Raw genomic sequence first — 25,869 nt, 5'->3', positions numbered from 1 at the left:
GGATTGAACCAAGGGCCTTCACAATGAGCTACAATCCAAACCCTTTAAATTTATTTAGTTTATTTTTCTGAGACAGGATCTTGCTAAGTCAATAAATAGTCCAGGCGGGGCTTCCAATTGGAAACTTTCCTGCCTCAGCCTCTCAAAGAGCTGGGGCTACAGATGTGCACAGACCATACCCACCTGCATGATGTGTTGTATATTTTATCCAAATACAGAACAGGTCAGATCAGCCAGAACCCCACCCTGTTCAATTGTCTAGAGGAAATTTGTTTCCCCGAGTTCCTGGTAGAGGCAGTAACTCAAGGTCACTCTTTTCTAGGAGTCATTACAAATCTGGAGCCAATTTAGAAGAAAGTGGTTCACACCAATAACTAAGTTAGGCAAGAAAGGGGCAGAGGTACTACCAGTATGCACTTACTACTCAGCAATTACTAAAGGCCACCCAGTGCATTACGATGCAATGATGGTTGGCCTCTCCGCCTGGTCCAGGGGCCGCTCTGGAGGCACAGCCCTGCTCAAAGACCCTTTCACACCGCCGAGGGCCGAAACTCCGAACTGGCCAACAACAAGACACGCTTAAGACCCAAAGTCCGACGAGCTCTAACGCTGCACCCGAACTCCCCTTCCCCGGGTCCGCCGAGATTACAGCTCTTCTCGCGAGAACACAGGCCGGGCCTGCTGCGGGCGGCCACGGGATGTTAACTCCAGACCGCGCCCCCTCCCGCGCCGTGATTGAGGCACCCGCGGTACGGTGGGAGCGACGGAGGCGCGCACGCGCAGGTGAGCGAGCGAGTGGGCGCGGGGGCACGAGGGCGAGGGGCGGGGCTTTGCGTCGCGTCGCGAGCACGTCGCCGCGCGTCCTCAGTATTTAATGTCTCTTTCCTCCGGCCTGGGCGAGCACGTGGGGGAGCGGCCGGAGCGCTGCGCTGCGGGCCCGGCCGCCCGGCCAGGCGGGGTTAGGGGACGGCGGAACCCGAGTCTCCGAGGAGCTGGTGAGTTGCATCCCCACCCCCTGCCGGGGTCCTGAGGAGGCGCCATCGCGGCGATGGGGCAGCCGAGGTGCAGGTGTAGGGTGCGACGCGCGCGGTCCGCGTGCCCCGGGGCGGCGCTGCGGGCGCCGGGCGTATGCGGGGGCTGTAGTCCGCCGCCCTGTCACTCAGGCCGGGCCTGTCGCGCACTCCCCATGCGCTGCGCGCTTCAGCTGGTGACAGGTCGGGTGCGTGGGGCTTGCCCCACGCGCGTCACCGTCCTCTGGGGCAGGGGCGAGAACGCCGCGCCCGGGTCGCCCGTCCGAGCCCGAACTTTCCCCAAGCGCGCACCCCTATCGGTGGGGCGGACCTGAGCGCGTCCCACCCAAGGTCGCCCAGCTCCACTCGCGTTTACTTTTCAAAGGTCGTGTGTACCCAGTCGGAGCCCAAAGGGGCGAGGCGGCTGTGGGGCAGGCAGTAGGCAGAGCCGGGCGCCCCGAGGGCAAGGAGGTCTCCCTGTCCCCCCTCCCCCCCAGAACGCCCTTCTGCCGAAGGATTGGAGTTTGATGGGTCGCTTCCGAAGCCTCTTGTAACTTCTGGGCTCCGTGGGCTCGTCTCGGATGGCGACGGTGGCAAATTCGACCACCAGGTAGCTCCCAAAGCCTCTCAAATTCGCTGCGGAGAACGTATGGAGACTCCGACGGAGCCGTAGGATGGGTTGGGAGACCGGCTGATGATGTTTGGGGCGGAGGAGCGGATCAAACCAACTTAGGGTTCGGTGGTGCAGCGCTTGGATATGTCGAGGGCAAATAGCGTTGGCAGAAGTACAGGCTGATCAGCGTCTAGGGTCACATGCCTCCCCACCTTAGGCCGGAGATCTGAAGAAACCAGCACGTTTCTGGGGGGTGTGGGTTAAAAATGTGCTTGGAGAGGCCACGGGACTGGAAACGTAAGAGGCTACATAGTTTCAACTATTTTGTGCCCTAGGTTACGTTTTTCCTATTTCCTCAACCAGGGAAGAATAGGAGAGGAAAAGCGCTAATGGTGGAAGGGTGTGCCAGAAGTCTCCAGGGATTGCAGGGAAGTCCTGGGCGGTGCGGGACTGACCTTGCTTTGGGAGATGTGCGGGGCTTGGGCCCCTTCCTGTTCCTGCGCTGTAGTTAACATAAACCTTGAGTTAATGCAGACCTGGTGGACTTCACTCCAGGTGGGAGTGGAGGCCTCTCCAGCCGGGTGAGGTGGGGGTATATGTGCAAATACAATTACTGAAATTAAAACCGCCTGTCTTCTATTGAAGTGCACGCTACTTGGTGTTTAAATTTATCTCCTGTGGTGAAATCTGGGTGACCGGACCTAGTTGGTTTGCAACCTTACTCCCTCCACTGCTCCTATGTTGCAATTACTGATTAAGGCACACTGTTCACAAAAACTATTAATTCATGCGAACTCCTTCTCAAATTAGTATTTTAAAAAACAAACAAAAAACCCCACATTATTTAGAACGCAAAGCTTGGACTCTATAGCACCGAGCGGCTATTCTACTCTTAAAGCTGCAAACCACCTGTGAAATGGAGAGGACAGAGTGACTTCATCACTTACCGGATTCTTTTGTTTTTGGTGGTCCACCTGCTGATTATTTAAGATTTCTGAGCCCTTAAAATAAGTTTTGTTCTGGGGGCTTTTGTACTCTGGTTGAGCCTTTCTTATCTCATGTCTTACCAGTTTTGTAAGTTCCAAGTAATAATTCCTGAGAGTGGTACAAGATGGCCCTAGATTAGAGGATATCCTCTATATCCTTCAGGTATGCAAATCACTTGTAGTTGCTGGATCAAACAGGCTCTGTGGTTGTGCATGTTCTATCAGTTAGCTGCTACTGGCCTGTGAATAAGACAGGTAGGTCTAGTGAATTTCTGTGGAGGTGGAGTCCCTCTATTAGAAGCGCCCTCTACCTCCCTGCTATTTCTAGGAAGTGCATTCACACTTGGCTACTGCAGGGTGACATTAGCTGTATCTGTTCTGGTGCTGAAGTTGGTGTATCTCCAGTATACAGTTGCTGAGCATCAATATTTTAAAGCAGTTTGTCTTGTTACCAGGTAACCCAAGTTATTCTTGGACTTGGACCCAGGCTGATCTAGCTATAGTTTGTGGGACAAAGTAGTTTTCGTCACCAGTGTTCCCTTTCCCTTTCCTAAAGACAGGTAGAGGTCAAGTTCATGAGACCAGGTACTGTAACTGGTGCATGACAGGTGCTTAAGTATTATTTCTCTTCTCTCCCCCAAGGACTATCAGAATCTTAAGTTGCACCTAAATCACTTGAGAGGTTTGAGTTTTATTACAAGCACTCCTGCCTCTAGCCTCTGACCTAGAAACAATGTTAAAGGGAAAAGAGAGACAAATTGGTTTCCTCACACTTTACCCACAAGCCTGTCTTGCTCCTGTGGGCATTTCAAAGCTTTGAAGGGTGGCAGCATGTATCCTGCATGCCTGGAGACTGGTCTGTTTTTCCTAACTACTCCTTCCCAAAGTGCTTGGTGAGTCTGGAATGTCTGGTCCCTCTGCACCCCAGTCTGTCTCCCTGGTGTGGGGAAGTTAGCAGTTATTTTGGTGTGGGTTAGTACCTTCAGCTCCTTGCTCTAAGGTGGATGTTTCCTCTGCCATGGGATATGTTGGGTTCTGGGGGATTCTGGATTCACTGAAATCATCTCATACTGTTTGAGAGTCATTAATCTGCATCATTAGGGGCATGTTTGTTCTAAACTTTGCTTCCTAGAGTAAAGTTTCTGTTTCTTCCAATTGCCTTCTTGGGGGCTGGAGATTTAGCTCAGTGGCATAAGCACCTGCCTTGCAAGCAGATGGTCGTGAGTTCGATCCCCGGTACCGATAAAAAAAAAAAAAAAAAAAAGAATGATACCAATTGCCTTCTTGGTGTGATACCTCACATGGGTCTCTTTAATCAGCATCTGGATGTGGCACTCTACTCAGTGAACCAGTGGCCCTACTACCTCATTTTATTTTAATTTTTTTGTAAATGGGTTTGCTGTGCAGTTCAGGCTGGCTTCAAATTGATGCTGTAGCCCAGACTGATCTTGAACTCAGATCCTTCTGTCTCAACCTCCCAAGTGCTCAGATTACAGGTATGTGCCAGCACGCCTGGTCATAGTACCTCACTTTAAACCTGAGCCGCGGAAGGTAGTCAGTGAACAGGTTTGAAGCAGGGCAGCGTCTGGCTGGAAAAGTAGCTCCTGGGGATGTGGACACAAATTTAGAGGCCTCTTCCTTGACAGTTCATGTGTTGGGTGAGCAAAGAGCAGGCAAGCACCTGCTTAATCCTTTAATCCTTGCACCTATGAGTGCAACTGAGGGTGAAGCTGGAGGTCATTCTACTTTGTTTCAATGGAGGGAGCAAAATTACAAATTGAGGGGTGGAGAAACTAACAAATAGCCTTGCTCTAGATCCTAGTGGACTTTTTTTATGAGCACAATGACCAAGGAAAATTCTTAATTCCTTGGGCTCTCCTAATCTTTGTGCTGCTTTCTAAGCAGATTGTTGCAGTGGAGGAGTATGTATAATCAGCATTCTGAGGATTGGCTTCCTAGTAATAAGTAGCTTTTAAGGTGTCTTTTTTCCTCAACTTTCCTCCTGAACGGCAGTGTCCAGTTTCATTCAGTCTAGATCCTTGTCATCTGGGCATCTCTGCCACTGGTCTCACCAGTGGTCTAGTAGTTTGCAACCATTGGTAGTGAACACCCTGCTTCCCATCCTGTACTACTGGCTGGCTGCATTCACCTTGCCATGTGTCACTGTGCCCATTTGTATTTGGGAACAAAGCAGGTTCCCAGGGTGTGTCTGAAAGTGAAGCTGTGCAGAGCTCAGGGTCAGTGGGGCTTGTTTCATTACTGGGCTTAGCTGGTAAGAAGAGCCCTAGGCTTGGTGTAGTTCTTGGGGCTGAAACCTTGCTGCATGCAGGTCTAGGCAGGCCAGGTGGCTCTCAGGGGTCTGGGTTCCTTCAGCTGCAAAGGAAGATTGGTGAACATTAAAAGCATTCAGCTTATGCTCCAGGGGGCTGCTGGAGGAATGTGTTTGGGCTGCCATACTGGACAGCACTGGTCAAGAGCATTTTCATTGTTACAGAAAATTTCGTTGGACAGTGTTGATCTAGAATGTTCTTTGCCTAACTCTGAAAGTTTAATTGCCTCAACCTGTAAATCGCCAGAGCACCATATGTTTGGATTTAGTCTTCCATCATTTGTAAACCCAACAAATTATTTCTGTATCAACTCTCTTTGAGGGGTTTGGGGGCACATACATGAATCAGAAGGCCCAGACATTAAGCCCTGATTATCTAAGTCTTCTTGTTAACAGTAAAGGTCTTTGGTCTCCAAATTCAGATGTCACTAGATTGACCTAATGACTGTACAAGACCCCAGTATAGGCCCTCTGCTAAATGTTGGGTGGCCTTTTAAAGGAGTCACTGTGTAAATCTTGAAGTGTTGGTGTGGGGTAGTCATGGGGAGGCAGAGGGTTATTTCTGGGTGGTTTCGTACCTAGGTGTGCTTTGTTTGGATCCCACTCAGATTGGCCTTTGGCGGGTAGGGTGAGACCTGTTTTCTTGGAGCCAAATGTAACAGATGTGTTATACTTACTGAGCACCTACTGGAATCTTAGAAAGATTACGTATTTATCTATTGAAACTGGGGAATTGATTCCAGGATCTTAGAGTGAGCTACATTACTAGCCCTTTTATTTATTGATTTTTGAGATAAAGTTTCTCTGAATTTACAGGCTGGGTTCCAACTTGCAATCCTACTGACGTCAGCCACCCAGAGTGCTAGGAATATAGGTATAACCACCATGTCCAATTTTTATTTTTGAGTTGGGGGGGGGGGTCTCACTGTGTTGCCCAGGCTGTCCTTGAACTCCTGCACTAAAGTGATGGATCCAGTTTCCTATGAGATTAAATATGTTTACAGTTTGTGGACAAGGAGTCTAAGGCCCTGAAGAGGGTCTGCTGATGTCAGGACACTTGGGAGGGCTGGATCACAGGATCCCTCCCTCACTTCTCTCTCTCCATCCCCCACTTTCACTTCTCTGTACACCATGCTCAGAGCCTGTTTCTTCTTTACTGCCCCAATATCACTGCCTCCTCATCCAGAAAAATGAACCTGGGCTTATAAGATTAAAACTCTTTAGTTTTTTGAGTCCTGGAAGGGAGTTATTCCTAAGCCATTTTACAGGAAACTGAATTTCATGATCTACCCTACAGAAATTCTTGTCTTTCTATACCCTGATTTTATCATCAGGCAAATGCACATCTGAAATGCTCAAGGAATGAGCATGAGTAAAAACGTCTTATAGACCAGGTAGCTGTGTCATAGAGCCCAAGAAACTGCTTTGAAGTCTTAACAGGTTGAAAAGACAACCTTGAAGTCACTCAGGGCCCAGCTAATAATAACATGTCCTGTCAGACCTCACATGGAGGTCATGAGACCATTCCCTGGCCCTCAACAAGCTGTCACCCAGGAGCAGCCTGGGCCTGGTTGGAGTAGGCCGAAGATCTACTCAGGCACAGTCCTGGCCCACCCCCTTCTCTACTGCTTTGGCCTTCGCGTGCCTTTGCGAGGTAAAGGGACTGCAACCCTGTAAGTAAGCGACAGGTTTCTGTGCAGCTCCTCCCTGCTCCTCCAACAGAGCAAGCAGAGTGTGACTCCCACTCCCTGAGTTCCCTTGGAGGGAGATCAGCACCTCTGTGTGCCTTGAACTGTCTCTGGGAAGAAAGGCAGGGCTGAGAATAACCCTCCCTGCTTTGTCCTTTGACTTTGGTGTGGCCCACTCGCCAAGCATGTGCTGGTGCTATTTTTAGCAGGTGGCATCCGTTAGGACAGCCAAGTGCATGTGGCTGCAGTGTCACTCCACACACTGTCGTGGACTGTGTGGACTGCACAGCTTCTCAGGAGGTCTCCAGGGCTGCTGGTTCTGTTCTGACTCAGTGTCGGGGCCCCAGCCTCACCTCCGGAGCCAGGCAGGCCTGTGACCAAGGCAGTCTAGTGAGCTGGGAGCCAGGGGCCAGGGCTGTTGCCTAGGGAATGAGGACCCTGTATTGCTCCAACAGCTGATTTCTTAGTAAACGGCATAAGCCCATTTTCATATGAAACTATCCAATCTAAGGGCCAGGCACTCAGTGAACACAAAAAACTGAAAGTATGGATCAACGAGTAGTCTGGTTACTATGTCCTGTGGCTTAAACCAAAGTACAAACAGCTGGCAGCAAAGCCGTGGCCTTCAGGGAGAGTTCTTTACTGAGAAGTTAACATGGCAGAAAGGGATAGAAGAGGTATTTGACAGACAAGTTTATATGTTTCCCCGTGCTCTCCATTCTTCTGTCTCCCTCCCTTTCCCAACGTGCTGTTGCCAACTCCAGCCCATCTATCTGTTTCTGATTAAGAAAGCTTCGAGCCATATAAGGCCCTCTGTTGCCTATGGTTTATGTTGGCTGGAGAGCAAGGTTGTTTTGCAAAGTCTGATTCAAATGGCATGACACGGGCTTGTGTGAGACTGTGTGCCTGGCCTAGGGGCTGGGCCAGCTTACTGGAACAGGTTCTGGTGCGGGTGGAGACTGAGGGTGCAGGTCCAGCAGTTGGCTCTGAGCTGTTCTGTAGTGTGGCTGCAAGGTTTCTTGGCAAGAGCATTTGCTGAGAACTCCAAGTAAGAGTGAGCCCCTGCTTACCACATGGGGTGCCTGCCATGCTCCAAGCCAGGCATCTCCTTCCTGGAATAGAGTCTGGAAGCAACTTCTGTTTATGAGTTAAGAACAAAAGCCCCCGGTCTTTCCCTGTAGTGGGAGGCCCAGGAGCTGCGTTCTTCCGGGTCTGCCCTTGTGCTCGCCTGCCGAGTTGCTGGCAGCAGCGCTCTGACCTGACCTTGGCCTCCCCTTCTTGCTGCCTCCCGAGTCAGGCAAGACTGTTCTGCCTTGGGACCTTGCACATGTTCTCCTTGCCTGGAACCTTCTCTCCTTCTTCCACCCACATCATCCCAGTCTCTGTCAGCGCTCTCCCTTCTGGCGTGGTGCCCCTTCTTCTGAGAGGCATTCCCTCAGCGGTCAGCCTGGAGCTTTCCCTTCCCAGCACCCCTGCCTGTCAGCAAAGCCACAGAAAAGAGCCGTGGTACCTGCCTACATGCACAGGACTGTAATTAATTCATCATGTGCAAGGGACATCTTCAGGCTTGGGGCTCGTTCAGCCTGCAGAGAGAGGTCGCAGGTGTGCAGCATTGAGTTGCTAAATCTACTCTATCTTATCTGAAATGTGAGTCCCTGCCTCCACCTTTGCTTCCTGACAGCTCTTGCCCTGGGCTGCCCATGGCACCTGTCCACAGAGGGGGTTTACATCTTTATTAAATGGCTGGCCCTGGCGAGGCCTGCTCTCTGGTGCTGGCTAGCCCTCAGTGGGGTGGGGAGACCATTGCCTTTTTTCTCAAAGGGTCTGTCGGGAAGCTTATTCTTTTCTTGGTTATTACCCTTCTGCCAGGAGGGCAGGTCATGGGGTATCTGTAGCAAATTTGATGTCAACTATTGTGGGAAAAGAAAGCATTCAAAGTTTGTATTTAGATGAGTTGACCCCACTGGATATTTATTATGGTTCATATGGAACAGAAAGCTGTATGGTAACAGCACCCATTGTTACTTGTATATACCTGAAGAATGAGCTTTGTATTAATGTTGCCTGCCAAAAGAGTGGACTCTGTGTGTGTGTGTGTGTGTGTGTGTGTGTGTGTGTGTGCATGCGTGTGTAAAGTACTAAGAATTGAACCTGAAGTCTTCATACTGAGCTATGTCCTCAGCCATTTTTAAAATTTTGTATTTTAAAACAAGGTCTCACTAAGTCAGTTATGCTTCTCTTGCTTCAGCCTCCCACCACCACACCCAGTACATTTAACGTTTTGACCGTGCAGAAGCTTTGAAAGGGCTGTCCTCTGCTGGAGGTGGAGCTCGGTGTAGAGTGTTTGCCTAGCATGTGCAAGGCCTTGGGTTTGAGCTGCACTGTTTTCCTCCACGGGCAACTAACTTTAATTCTTCCATCTGCTTTTCCTGCTGCTTACCACTGTTTCTTAATAGCATACTTTTTCTTTAAAATTGTTTTTAAAATCAATGTGTTTATCTTGGTTTGAGACAGTGTCTCACTGTATTCCTCGCTGGCTTTGGACTCATTGGGTAGCCCAGGCTGGCCTTGAACTCCTCCTTCCTCAGCCTCCCCAGTGCAGGCATTGTAGCCATGTGCAGTATTTGGTGATTTTTTTTTTTTTCCTGCTATGAGAGATAAGGACTTAGCTCATTCCTACATTATTTTCTTCTCACCCTCCCAAGCTGAGGTTAAGTAGCAATTGAGGATATACATTATTACTACAGTATGGCTGCAGAGTTCTTGGTTTTCCTTTTTTTTTTTTTTTCTTTCCTGGTCTATTTTATACCCTGGTCTGTCCGTCTGGTTTTTGTTTATTTTGTGATTTTTGGCCTGGGAGACAGGGTCTCACTCTGTCGTCCCAGGCTGACCCTGAACTCATTACTCATTACATGCACCAGGCTGGTCTTGAACTTCTGGCAGTCCTCTTGCATCAGCCTTCCAGAGTGCTGAAATTATAGGCAGGTGCCACCACACCCCAAATTTCTTTTGCTTACTTTTCTCTTTCACCAGTTCTCCTGCCTCCCCCGAGTGTCTTGACCATCGCTTAGAACCCATGCCATTGGTAGAAAGCTCCTCTTACTTTGTTTAAATATACCAGGTGCTCTTAACAGTTCTGTGCTATTCTTGGAAGATTCTCTTTCCCCTCATGCTCCCGCTCCTTCCTCCTGGGAATTTCTTCCCCTTTGTTTCTTCTTGGATCCAATATCCTTTTCCTTTCGTGGTTTATTCTTCTTGTCTTGGTGGAGCGCATCCTCCAGTAGTTTTCCAAGAAAGTGTATGTGCATGGCCAGGTGTCCAACAAGAGGCAGGCACGTTGGAAGGTTTGCATGGGATGGGAATGTGTGTGGCTGAACACAGGATTGGTAGAAAGTGGGAAAATAAAACTGGGTTGGTGAGTCCCTTCCATCAGCAAAATCCTGGCTTTACTTTCTGGAGGTTATAAATAAACGAGAGGGAACCTAGATTCGGCCTCCAGACAGTGGTAAAAATTGATACTGAATGAAAGTCTACATATTGAACAGGGCAACCCAACTCTCCTCGGCTCTTATAACGCTAATACTCAGGCTTATGTCCTCTTCCACATTAGAAGATCCTAGTCTTCCCCCCACATTAGAACATCCTAGTCTTACAGAGTCTGCACTGCCAGCTCCTGTCTCTTAGATCAAACTTTCATCTGGTCAGATGCTGGCATAACAAGCTCACTGGAGATGATGTCATTGTTTTTGTCCCCAAAGAAAAAGATTGAAAGTGCTTTAAGGATAGTGCTTTGTCTTTTTCATTTCTGTTCCATTGTGTTGGTGCCCTGTGGGTGCCAATAAATGCTTGTTGATAGAAGTTGCCCTCTTATCCCATTATGTGTTATTAAGTTGAATCTTCCTTCTGCCTACTGGAGGTGGTGGCTTGAAGGGTGTTTTACTGTCCGGCTTCTGGCTTTTTCTGAAGGCATGGTGTGTCATCTTTATGGACTTTCAAACCTATTCGCTGTCAGATCTCCGCACACACTTTTTGGATAGTCCTACATGACATCTTCTGTGGTTATGAGTGGGAACTTCATAAGCCCAGGCGTACATTTCTGCACCTGCATTGTAACTATCTTCAGGAACCTGACCAGATTCACTTACACAGCCAGGTGGTCACTAAAAGCCCAAGAGAAGGGGCAGGGTGGGCAGGACACAGTACTAATCATTTTCTTCATTTTTTAAATTAAGTTTATTGCTACATTTTAGGTATGCATAATGATCACATTCATTTTACAGAACCTGTACATGATACAACTTGATGCTTTTTTTCTCCTCATTTTCCTAGCCTCCTTTCAATCCCTGGTTTCTCTTCAGATCACATAAATCATTCACCTTCATAGTTTTTTAAAACCATACCCCCAAACCCTTGTGAGGCAATTGGGAAGACTTTGGTAAGAGCAATGGGTGATCTGTCCCCCTACCCCTGCCACTCAAGAGGAATAAGGCTGACTTTCGTTCGACCCTTGTGTGTTCCCTTTGTTAACAAATTTTCCCAAGGAATTAGTTGGAAGAAAAAGAGACAGGCAGAAAGGAATTTGTGGCTTCTGGCTCTTCCTGCATCTCTTGGTACTGGACTCTGGGATGCTGATTTGGCCAAAGAAGACTTTGCCGAGCAGGTGTTGGTTGTGCCTTGGCCCTCCTGTGATGCAGGCTGGGAACCTGTTCCACGCACATCCTGACTGCTGGTGCGCCCAGAAACATGAGCTATCCCAGAGCATGTTGGTCTGGCTTGCTTGATGTCTGTGACACCATCACAATGGAGGGTGGACAGGGCCTCATACCCCTCTGTGAGCTAATGGAATGGTGCAGGTGCCCTCATGACTCATCTCACTCAGGCCCCCAAGATACAAGGAACACCGGGGCTGGCCCAAGACCAGCCCGCCAGAAGCATGGCTGCAGCAGTCTAATCCTGGTCCCCAGCCATGCTGCTGTGGGAGAGTGACCCAGACTCACCATCGCCCCCCACTTCTGAGGCAGGACCACACACTGCCAGCAAGGTAGGTAGTGACCTCACAGCCTGTGGCCAGCCCTCACATTTCTCAGGGCCTGTGTGAACCCCACATGGAACTGTACTGTTTGTTAGGTAGCCACCAGCTATGTGTGACTGTTTAAATTAACTTTTGGTAAAGCATGAAATTTACTTCTCCAGTCACACTTGTCACATTTCAAGGGCTCAGTAACCCCTGTGACTAAGCACCTGCCAATCTTGGATAGCAGTCACTGCTTGGGGATCGCCTGGCCATTGCCTCTGGTGACCTGCTCTATTTTGACCATGTTGCAACTGTTCTCATCGCCTTGAACGCAAAGGTCATGCTGCCTTTGGCCCCCTACCTGCTCTTTAGTGTCTCTTCTTAGGACTGGTTCCAGCTCTGCCTTGTGACTTACTGTACCTCTAACCCCCAAAGGCACTGGCTCCTTAATTTATGCACCTCCCCTCCCCCACCGTGGCACCCTGAGGAAATCCCAGCCCTCTGAGAAAGCTTCCTGGGCGCTCAGTGTCTACTTCTTGGCATGGCTGCTTGTGGGGCAAGGGATCCATGAGAATGAGTGTGAGTAAGAGACTGAGTTTGTATCTGGATTGTGAGCTTCATGTGACAGAGCTTTTTGTAGCGGCTCATACGAATTTGAGTGTGAGCAAGCCGAACAGTGTGAACAACCCACATGGGAACTAGAAAACCTCAGTGGTACAAACCAAGGGCTACTCTTGCATCTACCTACCAAGGAACTGTTGAGTGTGTGATCTTTTTGAGCTGTGCTCCCATTAAGTGGAGGGTGTCTCAGCCTAACCTGCACTGTCTCTTAAGTGCTGGGACCAAAGGGCTCAGCTGTCAGTTCAGATTCCCTGCCAGGGAAGCCTGAGTCAAGGGGAAGAGCTCGCAGCAAGTGCTCGCTGTAGTGCACTTGAGGTGGGGTACCTTGGGCAGGTGCCTGCCTGGTAAACAACTCAGGACAGCGCTGCCAGTAGAACATGGGAGTAGTGGAAGAAATGTTGAGATTCTAGTTGAGAGGAGAGGTGCACAGTTCAGTCAGAACCCAAAGTGAATGTGGCTCCACTGAGCAGGCCCAGCCCAGAGTGACTTGGGCACTTGGCTCCTAAGTGGTTGTTTTTGTGGTTGACTTTCCCTTCAATTACATGCAGCTTTTTTTCACAGTAATGGTAGCCAAATTGGCTTACTCACTGGGACCAACGCTTTTTTGTACCATTCCCAGGAATTTGTTTTCTTGTTTAGCAGAAAGCTCTAGACTGCTGTTACTGGTCCACAAGCTGGGATGGGAGTGAGGCCTCAGCTTCTCCAAGAGCTGTGCTTTGAAGCTGCAGCTACTTCCCCAGGAGAAAGGAGGGATCCTTTAAGAGCCTGGAGCAAGCAGATGAATGCGAAAAGGCCTTGTGGCTGAAGCACGTGCTTGGCTTCAGTGCTGTGTGACTGCTTGGCAGTGAGCCAGCGTGCGTCTATTCCCGGGCAAATGGACCTGCTAAAAATAAGCAGGCAGCGATTTAATTCCAGCCGATCCAAAATAGCTGCGTGTCCCCCTACAGTCCTAGGGCAGGGCTCTGCCGCATCCCTGTGGGCTGCTTTGTCCTGGCTGTAGGGTAGGTAGCCTCCAGTTAGCTTGTGGGGTAAAGGTTCCAGAACCATGGAGTTCAGTCATTTAAATCTAGGGAGGTTGAGATTTAAAAACAGAATACACAAAGACAGTGTCTCATAAGAGTCTGCCAGAACCAGAGAAGGGAGGAAAGAAAATAGCAGAAAACCTTGTGAGGCTGAAGGCATGCACATGTGTAGCTTGTCTGAACATTCAGGAAACATCCACACCACCTCCTGTAGACCTAGCAGGCTGTATAAATCAGTGAAAAAGGCCTCTTAACCACCCCAAGATGTCCTCTTGATTGGGGTGACCGAGTCAGGCATGAGGGACTGAAGAGCTAGCTGTTTTCTGGACTGGTGGGAAGTGGGGATTGGTGGCGGGGCATCAGTTGCTTCTGGAAGCCCCTCTTGCTTACCAGTGCCCAGCTAGGCTGGTGAGTTGCAGCCAAGGCCTTTTGACATGTGGCTGCTAATCCCCGGGCTTCCAGCATTGGTGGAGGATGGCTTTGTAATCCTAGTCTTCAAGCAGCCAGTTAAAGATAAACCCAGTCTTCTTAGGTAGTTCCTGCACTTGGAAGCAGTCCCAGGGAAAGGACCGTGTGTCCTGAGCCACTCACCTCACAGAAGCCAGGCTCCTTGGCAGCTGGCCTGGTCTATGGCTGTAGCACAGAGTGGGAGTAGAGGCTGGGAGAGTCATGGGCAATGGTGGATCATTCTGGATTCTGAGGTTAGCATTTGTCCAGCACAGCATCCTGGCATAACAAGTTGTGGCATAACAACTGTTTCCTGGGTTGAACTTCTCAGTTGAATAGCCGCAGATGACTGCAGGGAGCTAGGAGTGGAAAAGTTGAGGGTTTAGAGTGTCAGACTGGGGAGCAAGCAGGGCTGGGGACTTGGATGGATAATTGGTAGTGTTGGCCCTTTTACATATTGTGGCCCGTGGCTGTCAGCTCCGGGCATTCTGCTTGGTAAGAATAGACAAGCAGAAAGACAAAGATATGCTGGGGGCTGGGTTGTGGTGTGGATCATCAACAAGGGCACAAAACCAAACCCAGATTGGAGTGTATGTTTATTGAGTCCCCCCTTTTTGTAGTGCAGCTAGCTTTTGAGGTTTGGGGCGACTGGGTGGGGTGACCTAGCAACTTGTGGAGAAGCAGGACACTTGGGATCGACTTTTGGTTGCAAAGCTCAGGCCCTCTCCCACTGGTTTAAGAGGTTTGTGTCTTGGGTTGCCTTCCTGGAATATATTCAATTGGAGTCTGGCCGTGGGATGTCACTGTGGACCTCTGTGGAAGTGGTTGTTAGAATCTCTTTTCTGTCACTCTATCTCCTTCCATTTAATCTTTATTCCTGAGATGAGAGGATTGCTAGGATATTGTGGGACTCACCATAGGTCCTGCTGAAAAGGAATTCAGAATCTAGTCTTTCTTGCTTGCTTTGTTCTGCTTTTTTTGTTTGTTTGTTTTGTTTTTTGAGATGGGGTCTTAATGTGTAGAGAGCACAGTAGCCTCAAACTGACAGATCTTCTTTGTCTCACCCACTCAAGTGCTAGGATTAAAGGTGTGTGCCACTACCCCTGGCTCAAATCCGTTTACTGACCAGATGAGAATATGGGCCCAGATCCAGCTGAACTTGTGTCAGTTTGTACACTATTGGGAAGGACTTAATTTCCTGACCACAGGCTGTGGTCACACTGCTCTGTCCTGGCACACCCTCCCCCTTTCCGTTGTCAGATTATCTTCTTATATAGAAGAAGAGCATGAGACACATACAAATCAAATCTCCTATAATCCACAATTTGGTGTATGTGAGAGATATTGCACAACAGTGGTCCTCAAACTTGACCACATGTTGGAATCGGCTGGGTTTAAAGAAAAGGGGAAACCCAGGGTTGGTTCTCACCCTTAGGGATTCTGATTTAATTGGTGTTCATGTCACTCAGGCTCGAGGCCTTTAAGCCCTTTCCCAGTGATGCTAATGTGGATTCCCATTGGAGAAGCACTTTTCCTGAAGTTTTTCTCTATTGGTATCCATACATAGGAAATCCCAAGGAAACTACTAAAAACTTACTAGATCTAATAAATGAATTCATCAAAGTTGTAGGACCTCGGAGTTGATATGCAAAAGTTTCCTTTCCCTCTCCTCCAAACCATATGACTTGGTATGTGTCTTTGCCAGCTTTTCCATGGGATTATGTGGGTATAAACATCACATATATCTTGCTGTATAACTTGTTTTCTGCATTACAGTGCTTTCTCCATGTGCATACATGGGACCAACTATTTAATTAACAGCAATACTGTTGTATCCTTGGATTTCTGGATTTCACACTACTGCATAAGTAGTGTGATCTTGCTCTTTGCTTGGCCAATATAATACATCTTCTCCTGTGGAATAGAAGCTGGGTTCCCATTCCTTGTCTCATGACCTTGAGCACTCCCACCGACTGCCCCCCCCCAAGTTGAACCCAGGGCCTTTGCACTGAGCTGCATTCCCAACCCATTTTTATTTTTACTTTCTAAAAAATTTTTAAATTTATTTTTGAGACAAGGTCTCACTAAATTGCTGTTTCCCAGGATGGGCTCAGACTTCAGATCCTTCTGCCTCAGTCTCCCAGAACGCTGGGATTATAGTCGTACACCACCACGCCCAGCTTGATTTTGAGTTACTTTAACCTTTAAGGTAGTGATACATTCCAAACCAGATGGTTGAGAGCTGGGTGACACAGGTGAGAGCATCTCACAGAGCTCATTACCAGATGTAACGTGAGAGGCAGCATTGTGAAGCTTTCCATCCGGAGATGGGGAGGCAGTCATCGGACTCTGGCCGTTGCTGAGCCCCTATTCTGCACCTCCTGGTCTCATTGCTTGGTCTCACATATAGGGGCTCACCTTGACGATGGAGGGAACTTTCTGCAAATGAATTTGTCCCCAACTCCCCACACCCTCATCCCTTTAGGGGCGGATTATATCTCCTAGTGTTCCTTCCCAGTTGTAGCGTTGGACTCCCCTGTGGTCCTGTTGAAATGCAGCTCTGATTCCGTAGGTCTGTGGTGGGGCTGGGGTACTGCATTCCCAGCGGGTACTTAGTGCTTTTGATTGTGGACTGCAGTTTGAGAAGCAGAGCCCTGGCCCCGGGGGCCCCATCCTCCGCTGAAAGAGAGAACATGAAGCGTTCAGGTTTGCTACCTCTGTAGCACAGCACAAACCCCCATGAAGGTGTAACTCACTGTGTACCCTCTTAACGTGGCTCTCTTAACACCCATCTCTCCTTTCCTGCTCTCCCCAGGCGTGAGCACTCCACACCTCCAGGATGGCAGTCCAGTTCCGTTCACTCTTCCCCTTGGCATTGCCTGGAATGCTGGCGCTCCTTGGCTGGTGGTGGTTTTTCTCTCGTAAAAAGCAGCAGGTCAGCAGCAACAAAGAGCAGGCAGAGTCTGGTGCTGTGGCATTAAGTGCTGGCCCTACCACCAAGGAACCACTCCCTACAGAAGAGGCTTGTTCCACAGTTGTGTCTGTGCCCCTCAGTGTCACTCAGCTGCCGAGAAACAAAGAGTCTGCTCCAAGCAAGCCTTCAACGGAGCCCCCAGCCCCGCTGTGGATGCACCTGCCCCATCACAGGTCAGAGTCCTCGGGCAGCCTGCAGAACACCACTGACGTGAGGTCCCAACCAGGAACGCGCAAGGACAACACCACAAAGGTGGAACTAGCTGTGATGGGTGACAAGGCCAAGCCTGTCCCTCTGGGGTGTCCCCTCACATTCCCAAAAGATCTACTGTTCTCCCAAGAGGCGGCCGAGGTGTGTAAGCAGGAGCCCACCCTCAGTGGGATGCCCACCACAGAGAAGCGTGGCGCAGGGGAGAAGGCGAGAGAAAGAGAGATGGGCGGGACCGAGGGGAACGGCGATGCAGTGCTGGGGGAAACAGTGCTTGCAAAAGGTCTGCTGCCCCAGGAGCGAGCCTTGGACCCCGAGAATGGCAAGGCTTTCGGCCTGGCCCCCTCAGGTGGCAAAATAGCGAAGGGGAGTGGTAGCCTGCCGCTGGTGGTTGGGCCTGTCAGGGCCCTCCCGAAAGAAGAGTACCCACTTGGGAAGCTGCCCGGTGTCCTCGTGCAGTCAGCGAAGGAGGAGGCAACACAGACACCCTGGGTCACAAGTGGCAACGCCAGGGATAAAGACCCAGTAGGAGAACTGGGCAAAGAGGAGGCCTTGGATGAAAATGAGAAGCTTGAACAGGCTGCCTTCCAAATCATCTCCCAGGTGATCTTAGAAGCCACTGAAGAGGTCCTGGCCACCACGGACCAGGCTGCGGCCAATCAGCCCCAAGGACGAAAAGAGGAGGAGAACTGTGCCCCAGTCAGCCAGGAAACTCTCATGGGGCGAGACATCATAGAACCTACTCTCGCCACAGCAGGGGCAGCTGCCAGCTCACAGGACACTGCCCTCCCCTCTCCAGGCCCACTGGCAGCAGACCTGCCACCACCAAAGACCTACGTGAGCTGCCTGAGCAGCCCTCTGTCCAGCCCCACCAAGGACAGGAAGCCAAAGAACTCCGCACACCCCATCTCCCTGGCCCCTTGCCCAGCGCCGGACACCCCCCTCAGAGAGTCACTGGATCAGGCCAGCAGCTTGGCGGGAGATGCCACCTGTGTCACCTGCATGTTGGACAAGAGCCAGAGTGTGTCTCCCGTGACCACCTCGGGGCAGTGCTCAGATTCTGTCAGCATGTCAGGGCTCGGAGACTCTTGCACAGAGACCAACTCAAGCCCCAAGGACAACAACAGGACCCCACCGCTGCCAGCCAGTACTCAGCCCTTCAGCAATGGGGTGCTGAAGGGGGAGTTGTCAGATGTGGGGACTGAGGATGGATGGAGCGTGGATGCAGAAGCAGACCACTCGGGAGGTAGGAGGGTCTAGGGAGCTAACCCAGAGGATCCAGGAGGTCTCCCTCTATTGGTCAGGGGAAAGCTGGTGGCCTGTACCCTCCACTGCAGCAAAATGAGGGCGTTCCTTCACTGTAGCCCACTGGTCTACACCGAGTTGGGTGGGTATGAGAAGTCAGGTTGCCCTGGGACCCCGAAGCCACTTGCTTTGCCTGCCAGGGCGCCTCCCCAGCCCCTCAGAAGGTGGCAGCTCATCAAGGGACCACCAGTTACCTTAGTGTGCTCTTCTCTTTGGAACGCTGACACCTCATGAGGTTTTTAACAGGCCTCTGTAGCATACTCCCGAGAGCCAGGCACGGGTGTGTGTATATCAGTGGCTGATTCCCTTTAATCATGTGTTTGTTCCATGTCTTCACCTGTTCTCCTTGTGCAGAAGCTCTTACAGGTAAGTGCCTGAGAATGGCCACAGCTTTGAGTACTTGGGGAGGCCCAAGCTTTCCTGTGTTGTTGCTGTCACCTCCTCTTCTGCAGAGCCTCAGCCATTTTTTTTCCTGTGCAGCTGCAGTTCTACCCCAGGGAAGAGGGGCACTTGGTAATGAAGTGTCCACTGGGTTTTTCGAATGCTGACCCCAGCGTAGACAGTTCAGACCGCTACCTTACAGGTCAGCAGCTTGTGGCCCTACTTTTGCAGCTCACCTGGGGTATTTCCAGTCTTTTCCCAAAGGACGATACAATTCCTCAATGGCAGTCTGACTTGTGTATCCCAAAGCCTTTCCCTGCCATTTCCACTGCATCCCGGAAGTCTGGGGATCTTTCTTGGGTGTTTCACCACTTGGAGCCACATCTGGCATATGTCATACACTTCCTGTGGTCAGCCCAAGATACTGTTAAGGCTACCACTGTTGAAGTACCTCTAGAAGAAGAAAAATGCCTCCAGTCATAATTATGGAAGACCAGATACCACAAGATGCACTTTAATGTCAGGGATACTAAAATGTTTTAAAAATTGCATCTTAAATGGGGAGAGAAGAAAGGTTTTTTCCTTACAGCACTTAATAAATGAGTCCCTTGGCTTTGTGATTCCCAATTCTAAACAGATTGCAGTCACCAGTGAGATGTGTAGAGGGCTCCTGAGCTAAGCTCAGCAGGGGAGGCTGGAGCAGGGCCCATCACTAGGAGCTCGTGACACCATCTCTTGGTGCTCAGGGGTGCCGACACCAGGCAGAGCTCTGGATTCTCCCCTCTGTGTTGAGGGAGTTCAGGCTAGGGGTGCAGGAACTACCAGGCTGAGGGAGCTGGAATACAGGCCGACAAGGCCTGTATGGTTCTGGGCAACCACTAGGGGTAGTCATTGGCCACTGTCCTTTTTTTGGACACAAGCAGAGACCCTGGTGTCTGTTAGGCTGGCCCAGCACAGTCTCAGTCAGAAGGGTTGCTTTCCCCACAAGAACCCTGTTCTGAGCCCCTGGTGTGGAGGGCCAAGGTCATTGTGAAGGTGACTCTTAACTGAGAGCAGGATCTCTTCCAGCCTGAATCCTTCACATCTAGATAGCCTGTGGATGGCGTGGCAAAAGGTTATGCCCAGGTCTGGGGAAATCAGGCAGCAAATAACTACTTAGACTCAGCATGCTGTGTTTCTGGTGACTGAGTCGTCCATGCTTAAACCAAAGCCACTTCTCCTATACTGTGCTGGGCCCCTCTTCTGTGATGGCCCCTCTCCGTGCCCTGAGCAAGCACACAGCTCAGGCTGGTGTTGCAGTCTCACTTCCCACTCTCCTCTGGAGAATGAGCTTTAACTCAGCCCCAGAGGGTATTTAGAGTTGCCCACTGGGCCTGAGCAGCAGCAAGAAAGGCCACCTTCCCTTGTCCTCCTATGACAGAAGTGAGCGGTCTGTGGTCAGAGATGAGAGCAGTGCCCTTAGCAGAGCCAGCGAGGAGACTGTCTCCCGTGGCCTGGCTGAAGGCCACTGTCTGGAGCCTGGGCTTGGGGCCTTGGGAACGGAAGACCTTTGTCTAGGGACTGAGACACTTGGAAGGGTGGTGAGACGGGGGGCAGCTCCCGGGACCATGTGTCTCCACTCCTACCCTGTGGCCTCCCCTGCTGGGCGTCGCGTCCCGTCCCTTCCCAGTTCACCACTTGTGCTTGCTCCAGCAGCTGTGGCCGGGTGTGGCTGCCAAAAAAGCAAATGGGCCCATGGCGGGCTAAAATTAGGTGTATCGATCCGCCAGGCCGCCTCCTCCTGGGGCTTTCCTGAGCCTCAGACTGAGTTGACCGTTGTACCTGCGGGTTGAGGAGGGCAAGGGCTCTCAAGAAAGAGAGGTTGGTGGCTTCCATACGGCTGCCTCTGAGCCAGTGTCTGTGTGTGCTGGCCTCCTGGCAGGTTCTGACGCGAACAGTATGGATTCAGAGAACTGCTGGGAGCGCAGGAAGACTGATGACCTGCAGAACGCCCAGGCCGGTTCCAATCCCAAGAAGGTCGACCTCATCATATGGGAGATTGAGGTGCCAAAGGTACGGCGGTGCCCAGGGGGACCCACTGGCTTAGTGGGATGGGGGGCAGGGACCAGGAGGTCAGTGGACCAGAAAGGCCCCAAGCGAGGTTGATGCTATAGGGAAGGGAATACTTGGTTTTCCCGGGCTTGGGGTATCCCCCCAACTGTCCTCTGGCATCTTGGCCCCATGCCTTGCACCACTTCGTGTGCTGGGTTCAGGTGTGTTGGCAAGGCTAGCAAAAACCGGACAGGGCAGCCAGACCCTGTGCCCTGCTCTAGGTCTGCAATAAAGTGCAGTTTAGCATTGAACAGACTGGAAGTCTATGTGTAGAGAACCTTTAAAGTATAGAGGTGCAAAATGAGTAAAAACCCATTCCATTCCAACCTCTGAGGGTGACTGTGAAGACTTTTGTTTCTTCTTCATCTTCTGCCTTCTGGTTTTTAAACAAAACTTAGATTGTGTTGCTTTAATGAATACTTTTGAATATTTAACAGTATCATTTTCCAGCAATATTCTTTGAAAATGTAATTTTAAGTTCCTTACTCATCCTATGCTTCTCCAGTCCCAGATCTTAATGCTGGAGGACTTCGCAGCCTTTTGCTGTTACAGCGTAACAACTTCCTAGCCTGATCTTCGTGTCCCTCTCCAGGGCTCCCAAGTGGCAAACCGCTCTCTCAGGGCCCTGGGCTCATGCTGAGGGGGAGCTCCGGCTGGGCCCGAACCTTGCCTCAGAAGGGTCGTGTTACCCCTTGGCTGCTGGCCCTTGCAATGGTTTCCTCCCTAGTGACCTCATTAGCAGCCCTGCCTGCCCTCTGTGGTGACAGAGGGCACAATGAGGCTGGCTGGAGCATTTGGGACTGTTTGGAGTCATCTACTTCATGGCTGTTTGGCCTCCGTCTGCCTTGAACTCGGGGTTACTAGGTACATCTGTATGTCTCCCGTTCGGACAGCTCCAGCCGCTGTCCACTGGCAGCAGGAGCTCATGGCTTCTTAGGCTTTTCTTCCTCTCCTTATTCTGTTTTGTTTTCTTTTTTAGATACAGTATTACTACATAGTTGAGACTGGTCTTGAGCTCACTCTGTAGCCCAGGCAGGCCTTGACTCATAGCATTCCTCCTGCCTGAGCCTCCCAGGTGCTGAGATTACAGGCACATGCTACCACTTGTGGTGTAGTTTTCATTTTCAAGCTGAGCCCTTTACCTGTGGACTCGAGTAGGCTTGGAGGCACAGGATGGGGAGCCTTTCTGCTGGGAAAGGGCTCGTGGTATGTGTGGTGGGGGACAGGCAGAGGGGATACTGCCTTTACTTTCTGGGTCTGGCCACATTCTTAGGATGAAATGGGAGCTGCTGGGCCCTGGAGCCAGGCTATCAACTTAGAGCTTATGATCTTGAGTGGATTCCTCAGCCTTTGTCGATTTGTTTCTTCATCTATAAAATCAGTGATAAAATTATCTATTTTTTCTGAACATAACAGCACATGCAGTAGGGAGACTGAGGCAGAAGGATCGCAGGTTTGAAGCCACCATGAGCATATAACGAGGCCCTGTCTCAAAAAGTAAAATATAGCTTATCTGTTTCACAGGTACGATAGTAAATTTAAGTACTTAGAACAGTACTGGCAAGTAATTGCCAACACAGTAAGTGTTAAAGTTTTCATCGTGATAAAAGAGAAATATGTAAAGTAAAAAAGTAGCCTTTATTCCAAGGATGTGGAGAGGAGTCCATGACCATGGACAGCCTGGCTTTCTCTGACAGGAACGCGTGGTACAGGACATGCATATAACCTCTGACCAGGGGTGGTGCTTAGTGTGGGCATTGATGACGCACAAGGAGCTGATTGGAGTCTTTTTTTGTCTTGCACTGGGAAAGGAAAACGGAGGTTGTCATAGGGGAAGGAGGAAGTGACCTCAAGGTAAACATCCCTTGGTTCCGCCTCCCCTGCTGTAATATCATGTAACTTATTCTAGGACAAAACTCTCTCAGTAAGAGTTAGTATAACTGTGTAAAACAAAAGCAGGTCCTCCAGACATGGTGAATTGGTTTCCTTTTAACGCTCTCTCTTCTCCCTCTCTCTCCCTGGAAGCACTTAGTTGGCCGGCTAATAGGCAAGCAGGGCCGGTACGTGAGTTTCCTAAAGCAGACCTCTGGTGCCAAGATCTACATCTCAACCCTGCCTTACACCCAGAACATCCAGATCTGCCACATAGAAGGTCAGTGGCAGCCACTGCCTGTGCTTTAATTTTCTTACCTGAAATGCAAGAAAAGGGAAACGTTTGAGGACTGATTGCCATCCTTTGGAGCCTTAACTAACTTCTGAGCAGAAACTGCTCTTTACCCCAGGCAGCAGGAGTGTCGGATCTTTCATACCTCAGAGGGACTTGGAGGAACTTGGGCCTGCCCCACCTCTGGCCAGCAGAGTCTTAAGCATTGAAGATGGTCAGGGCCTGGCTCTCTCAGAGCAGACAGGCTCTTTGGTTGAGGAGACCTGGGCTTTTTCCCATCGGCCAGCTGCCTCTGGGGTGAAAGCACAAATGAGAATGGCAGAGGTATCACTTAAAAGGTGACTAGGTTTACACCACTTTATTGGTAAACCAAAGCTTTAGCATTTTGTACCTTAAAGATGCCCTTGAAGAGACCTGTGGAGCGAGGGCTTTTGGCTTTTGGGCATTTGTGTCTGCTGCAACTTTTCTCTCACCCTCTGGGATTGTATGTCCCGTCTTGCATCCCCTCTAGGCTCTCAGCATCATGTAGACAAAGCTCTGAACTTGATTGGGAAGAAGTTTAAGGAACTGAACCTCACCAATATCTACGCTCCCCCGTTGCCTTCACTGGCGCTGCCTTCTCTACCCATGACATCCTGGGTAAGTGTGCTCCCCTCACACCTATGCCAGAGGAGAAACGCCTCAGCGTTAAGGCCTGCGCCCCCTCACTTCAGGCCTCTGCTGCCACAGCGGTGGCCCCTAGGGTCTGCATGGGAGGACGGCATCGTCCTAGTTCTGCCACCTGGCCGTGTTCTGTGTTTTCTAGGCATTTCCCTCCAACGGATATCCAGTGACTCTGGACATAGCAGTTTTTAGAAGCCCCACGTGGGCGTGGACACACCCATACCCTCACCCAAAGACCTGGGAGGCTTGGGTAGCCCGTTCCATTCCTTACTTGTAGTTGAGCTGATCAGGGAAGGACTCACTTCCCTTCACTCTCCCAGGCATTGCCTAGATTGTTCTGTCAGTATGGAGTTCATGCCTAGGAAGCCCTAGCAGTTTGGCAGGAGGAGGAGAAGCTGCTGTCTCCAGGTCTTGGGGCTCTTGAGGCTTGTTGTTGTACCCCGCAGGGTGCATGCCTCCAGCCTAGTCTGCCTCTTCTCATCTGTGAACATGCACAGTTCTGTGGGCCAAAGACTTGGTCCGTCGTGTTTCAAACAGCTGGGCTGCACGTGTGCTTCATGAAGATGGCTCCCCTGGGTCTCGCTTTAGCATGATGGACATTGCAGTTCTGTGTTCTCCCTACCAGTGACCTTTGGCTCCAGAGAAGGATGGGTGTTCTGCCCCTGTATTGGGAGTGGGCTGAACTACATGCCACACTTTACCCATAAATTGCGATTTCCAAGGAGGTTTGGCCCTAAACTGTCTGTGTCTCTGTCTCTGTTACTCTTACTGGAGAACACACTCTTTTTAAATAATGGGGAGGTTTGTGTAGATGATTCCCTCCCATTGCATTCTGCTTGGCCTCATGGAACTGGGGGAGCTTCCAGTGCTAGTGACCAGTGGGGCTGGGGTAGGCACACAGAGGCCAGGGATCCTAGCCAGAGGAAGTTTTTTAGAAGTTTTTTAGGCTCAAAAATGGAAGGGACAGTGGGACCCAGAAGCCCTATTTGCTGGCTGTCATTTGGCATCAGGAAAACCAGTGCCTGGGAATGAACCTTGTAGAAACATACTGGATTATGCTAGGGCCTGGCTGCTGAGCACAGCTACAGGCCAAAGCCCACGGTGAGAATGAATCAAGTCATCTGTGGAGGGAGAAGAGCAGGACCTGGGGTAAGGGAAGCCATGGAGAACAGACAGGATGCAGACGTGGCAGGGGACTGCAGATTGCTGCTTGCTGCTGCAAAGACAGAGCAGGTGCTGGCAAACCATAGCTGGGGTCAGCCAGCTGCAGGTCGAGGAGTTGGCTGGCCTACTTGCAGGTGTCCAAGCTGGTTCTTGGGCACTTTTTTCTTAGCAGCCACGCTTTTCTGGGTTTGTCTTCTCTAGGTCTTGTAAGAGATGGGAGGGACGGAGGCATTGTCTTGTGGGATAAACTCCTGCCTGCATCTGCATCCTGGCTGCCCAGGCTCCGCAGTCTCCCTGCCCCAAGATGAGGCTGCCTCTAATGGCTGCTGGTGGTACTGCAGGACAACAGATAACAGCTGAAGTTCTTGGATGTCTGCCTTTGGGTGACCTGTCATTTTTGGCTGCTGTGCCCTTGTGAGATTGCACTGGGGTGTCAGGATCTCTTACACAGAAGGATCGATGCAGTATCCACTGCTTCTTCCCCTCTACAGCTCATGCTGCCTGATGGCATCACAGTGGAAGTGATCGTGGTCAACCAAGTGAATGCCGGGCACCTGTTCGTACAGCAGCACACACACCCCACCTTCCATGCACTGCGCAGCCTGGACCAGCAGATGTACCTGTGTTACTCTCAGCCTGGAATCCCCACCTTACCCACCCCAGTGAAGAGTAAGCACTGCCTTGGGGACACCTGGCTCTGGCCAGGCTGAGGGTTGCCTTGTCTTAGCTCATGAGGGAGGGAGCCCTTCTGTTGTCCTTCATGGGACAGGATCCCTGAGTTCTTGCCATTGTCATGTAGTCACGCTGGATTATTTCTTGGCCAGCGAAAGCTAGCATTTCTATTGGCAGAGTTCAAGAGGCGGCTGCCCCAGGGGTCAATAAGGGGTGGGATTCAGTGTAGTCAGCCCTTGGCCTCACTGCATGGTTTCATCTTCCCTTGCTGCCCCGGGGGCGGGGGGGAGACTTGGTGACCATTTAGAGCATAGCCTTGCTCTCTGCTAGTTCTCTCCTACTCCTAAGGCAAAGGCTAGATGATGGGGGAAGATCTCTGCCCAGTCCCAGCCACACTTTCTGTTAGTTGTCATGGGCTAGAACAGACCCAAGGGGTCTGCACTGTAAGACCTGCTGGATCTGGAGGTTCTTGCATCTTTCATGGAGCTTAAGAAAGTAAGGCACGCCTCTGTCCTGCT

At 50.6% G+C, this 25,869-nt stretch overlaps 1 protein-coding gene across 4 annotated transcripts in view; it reads left to right on the top strand.

Annotated features, from left to right (window-relative positions):
* The first annotated feature begins 667 nt into the window (after nucleotides 1-667).
* The window catches only part of Akap1 (A-kinase anchoring protein 1), a 29,687-nt gene continuing 4,485 nt past the window's right edge, over nucleotides 668-25,869 (top strand). The window contains exons 1-6 of one of the 4 annotated variants that reach the window (XM_063251271.1): nucleotides 668-783; nucleotides 16,546-18,157; nucleotides 20,519-20,649; nucleotides 22,714-22,840; nucleotides 23,364-23,491; nucleotides 25,171-25,348. In XM_063251271.1, coding sequence (XP_063107341.1) covers nucleotides 16,570-18,157; nucleotides 20,519-20,649; nucleotides 22,714-22,840; nucleotides 23,364-23,491; nucleotides 25,171-25,348 — 2,152 coding nt within the window. In that variant the 5' untranslated portion in view covers nucleotides 668-783; nucleotides 16,546-16,569. Of the gene's footprint in view, nucleotides 784-830; nucleotides 996-1,025; nucleotides 1,621-11,477; nucleotides 11,668-16,545; nucleotides 18,158-20,518; nucleotides 20,650-22,713; nucleotides 22,841-23,363; nucleotides 23,492-25,170; nucleotides 25,349-25,869 lie in introns of those variants that run through there. The other 3 variants (XM_003466823.5, XM_063251270.1, XM_063251269.1) reach the window with 3 other exon arrangements.

Source organism: Cavia porcellus, unplaced genomic scaffold, assembly GCF_034190915.1.
Source record: "Cavia porcellus strain 051 isolate PalLab524CR breed Dunkin Hartley unplaced genomic scaffold, mCavPor4.1 scaffold_6, whole genome shotgun sequence".
Taxonomy (NCBI): Eukaryota; Metazoa; Chordata; class Mammalia; order Rodentia; family Caviidae; genus Cavia; species Cavia porcellus.
Note: the sequence above shows the minus strand (reverse complement) of the source record. Positions and strands in the feature narration are given on the sequence as shown.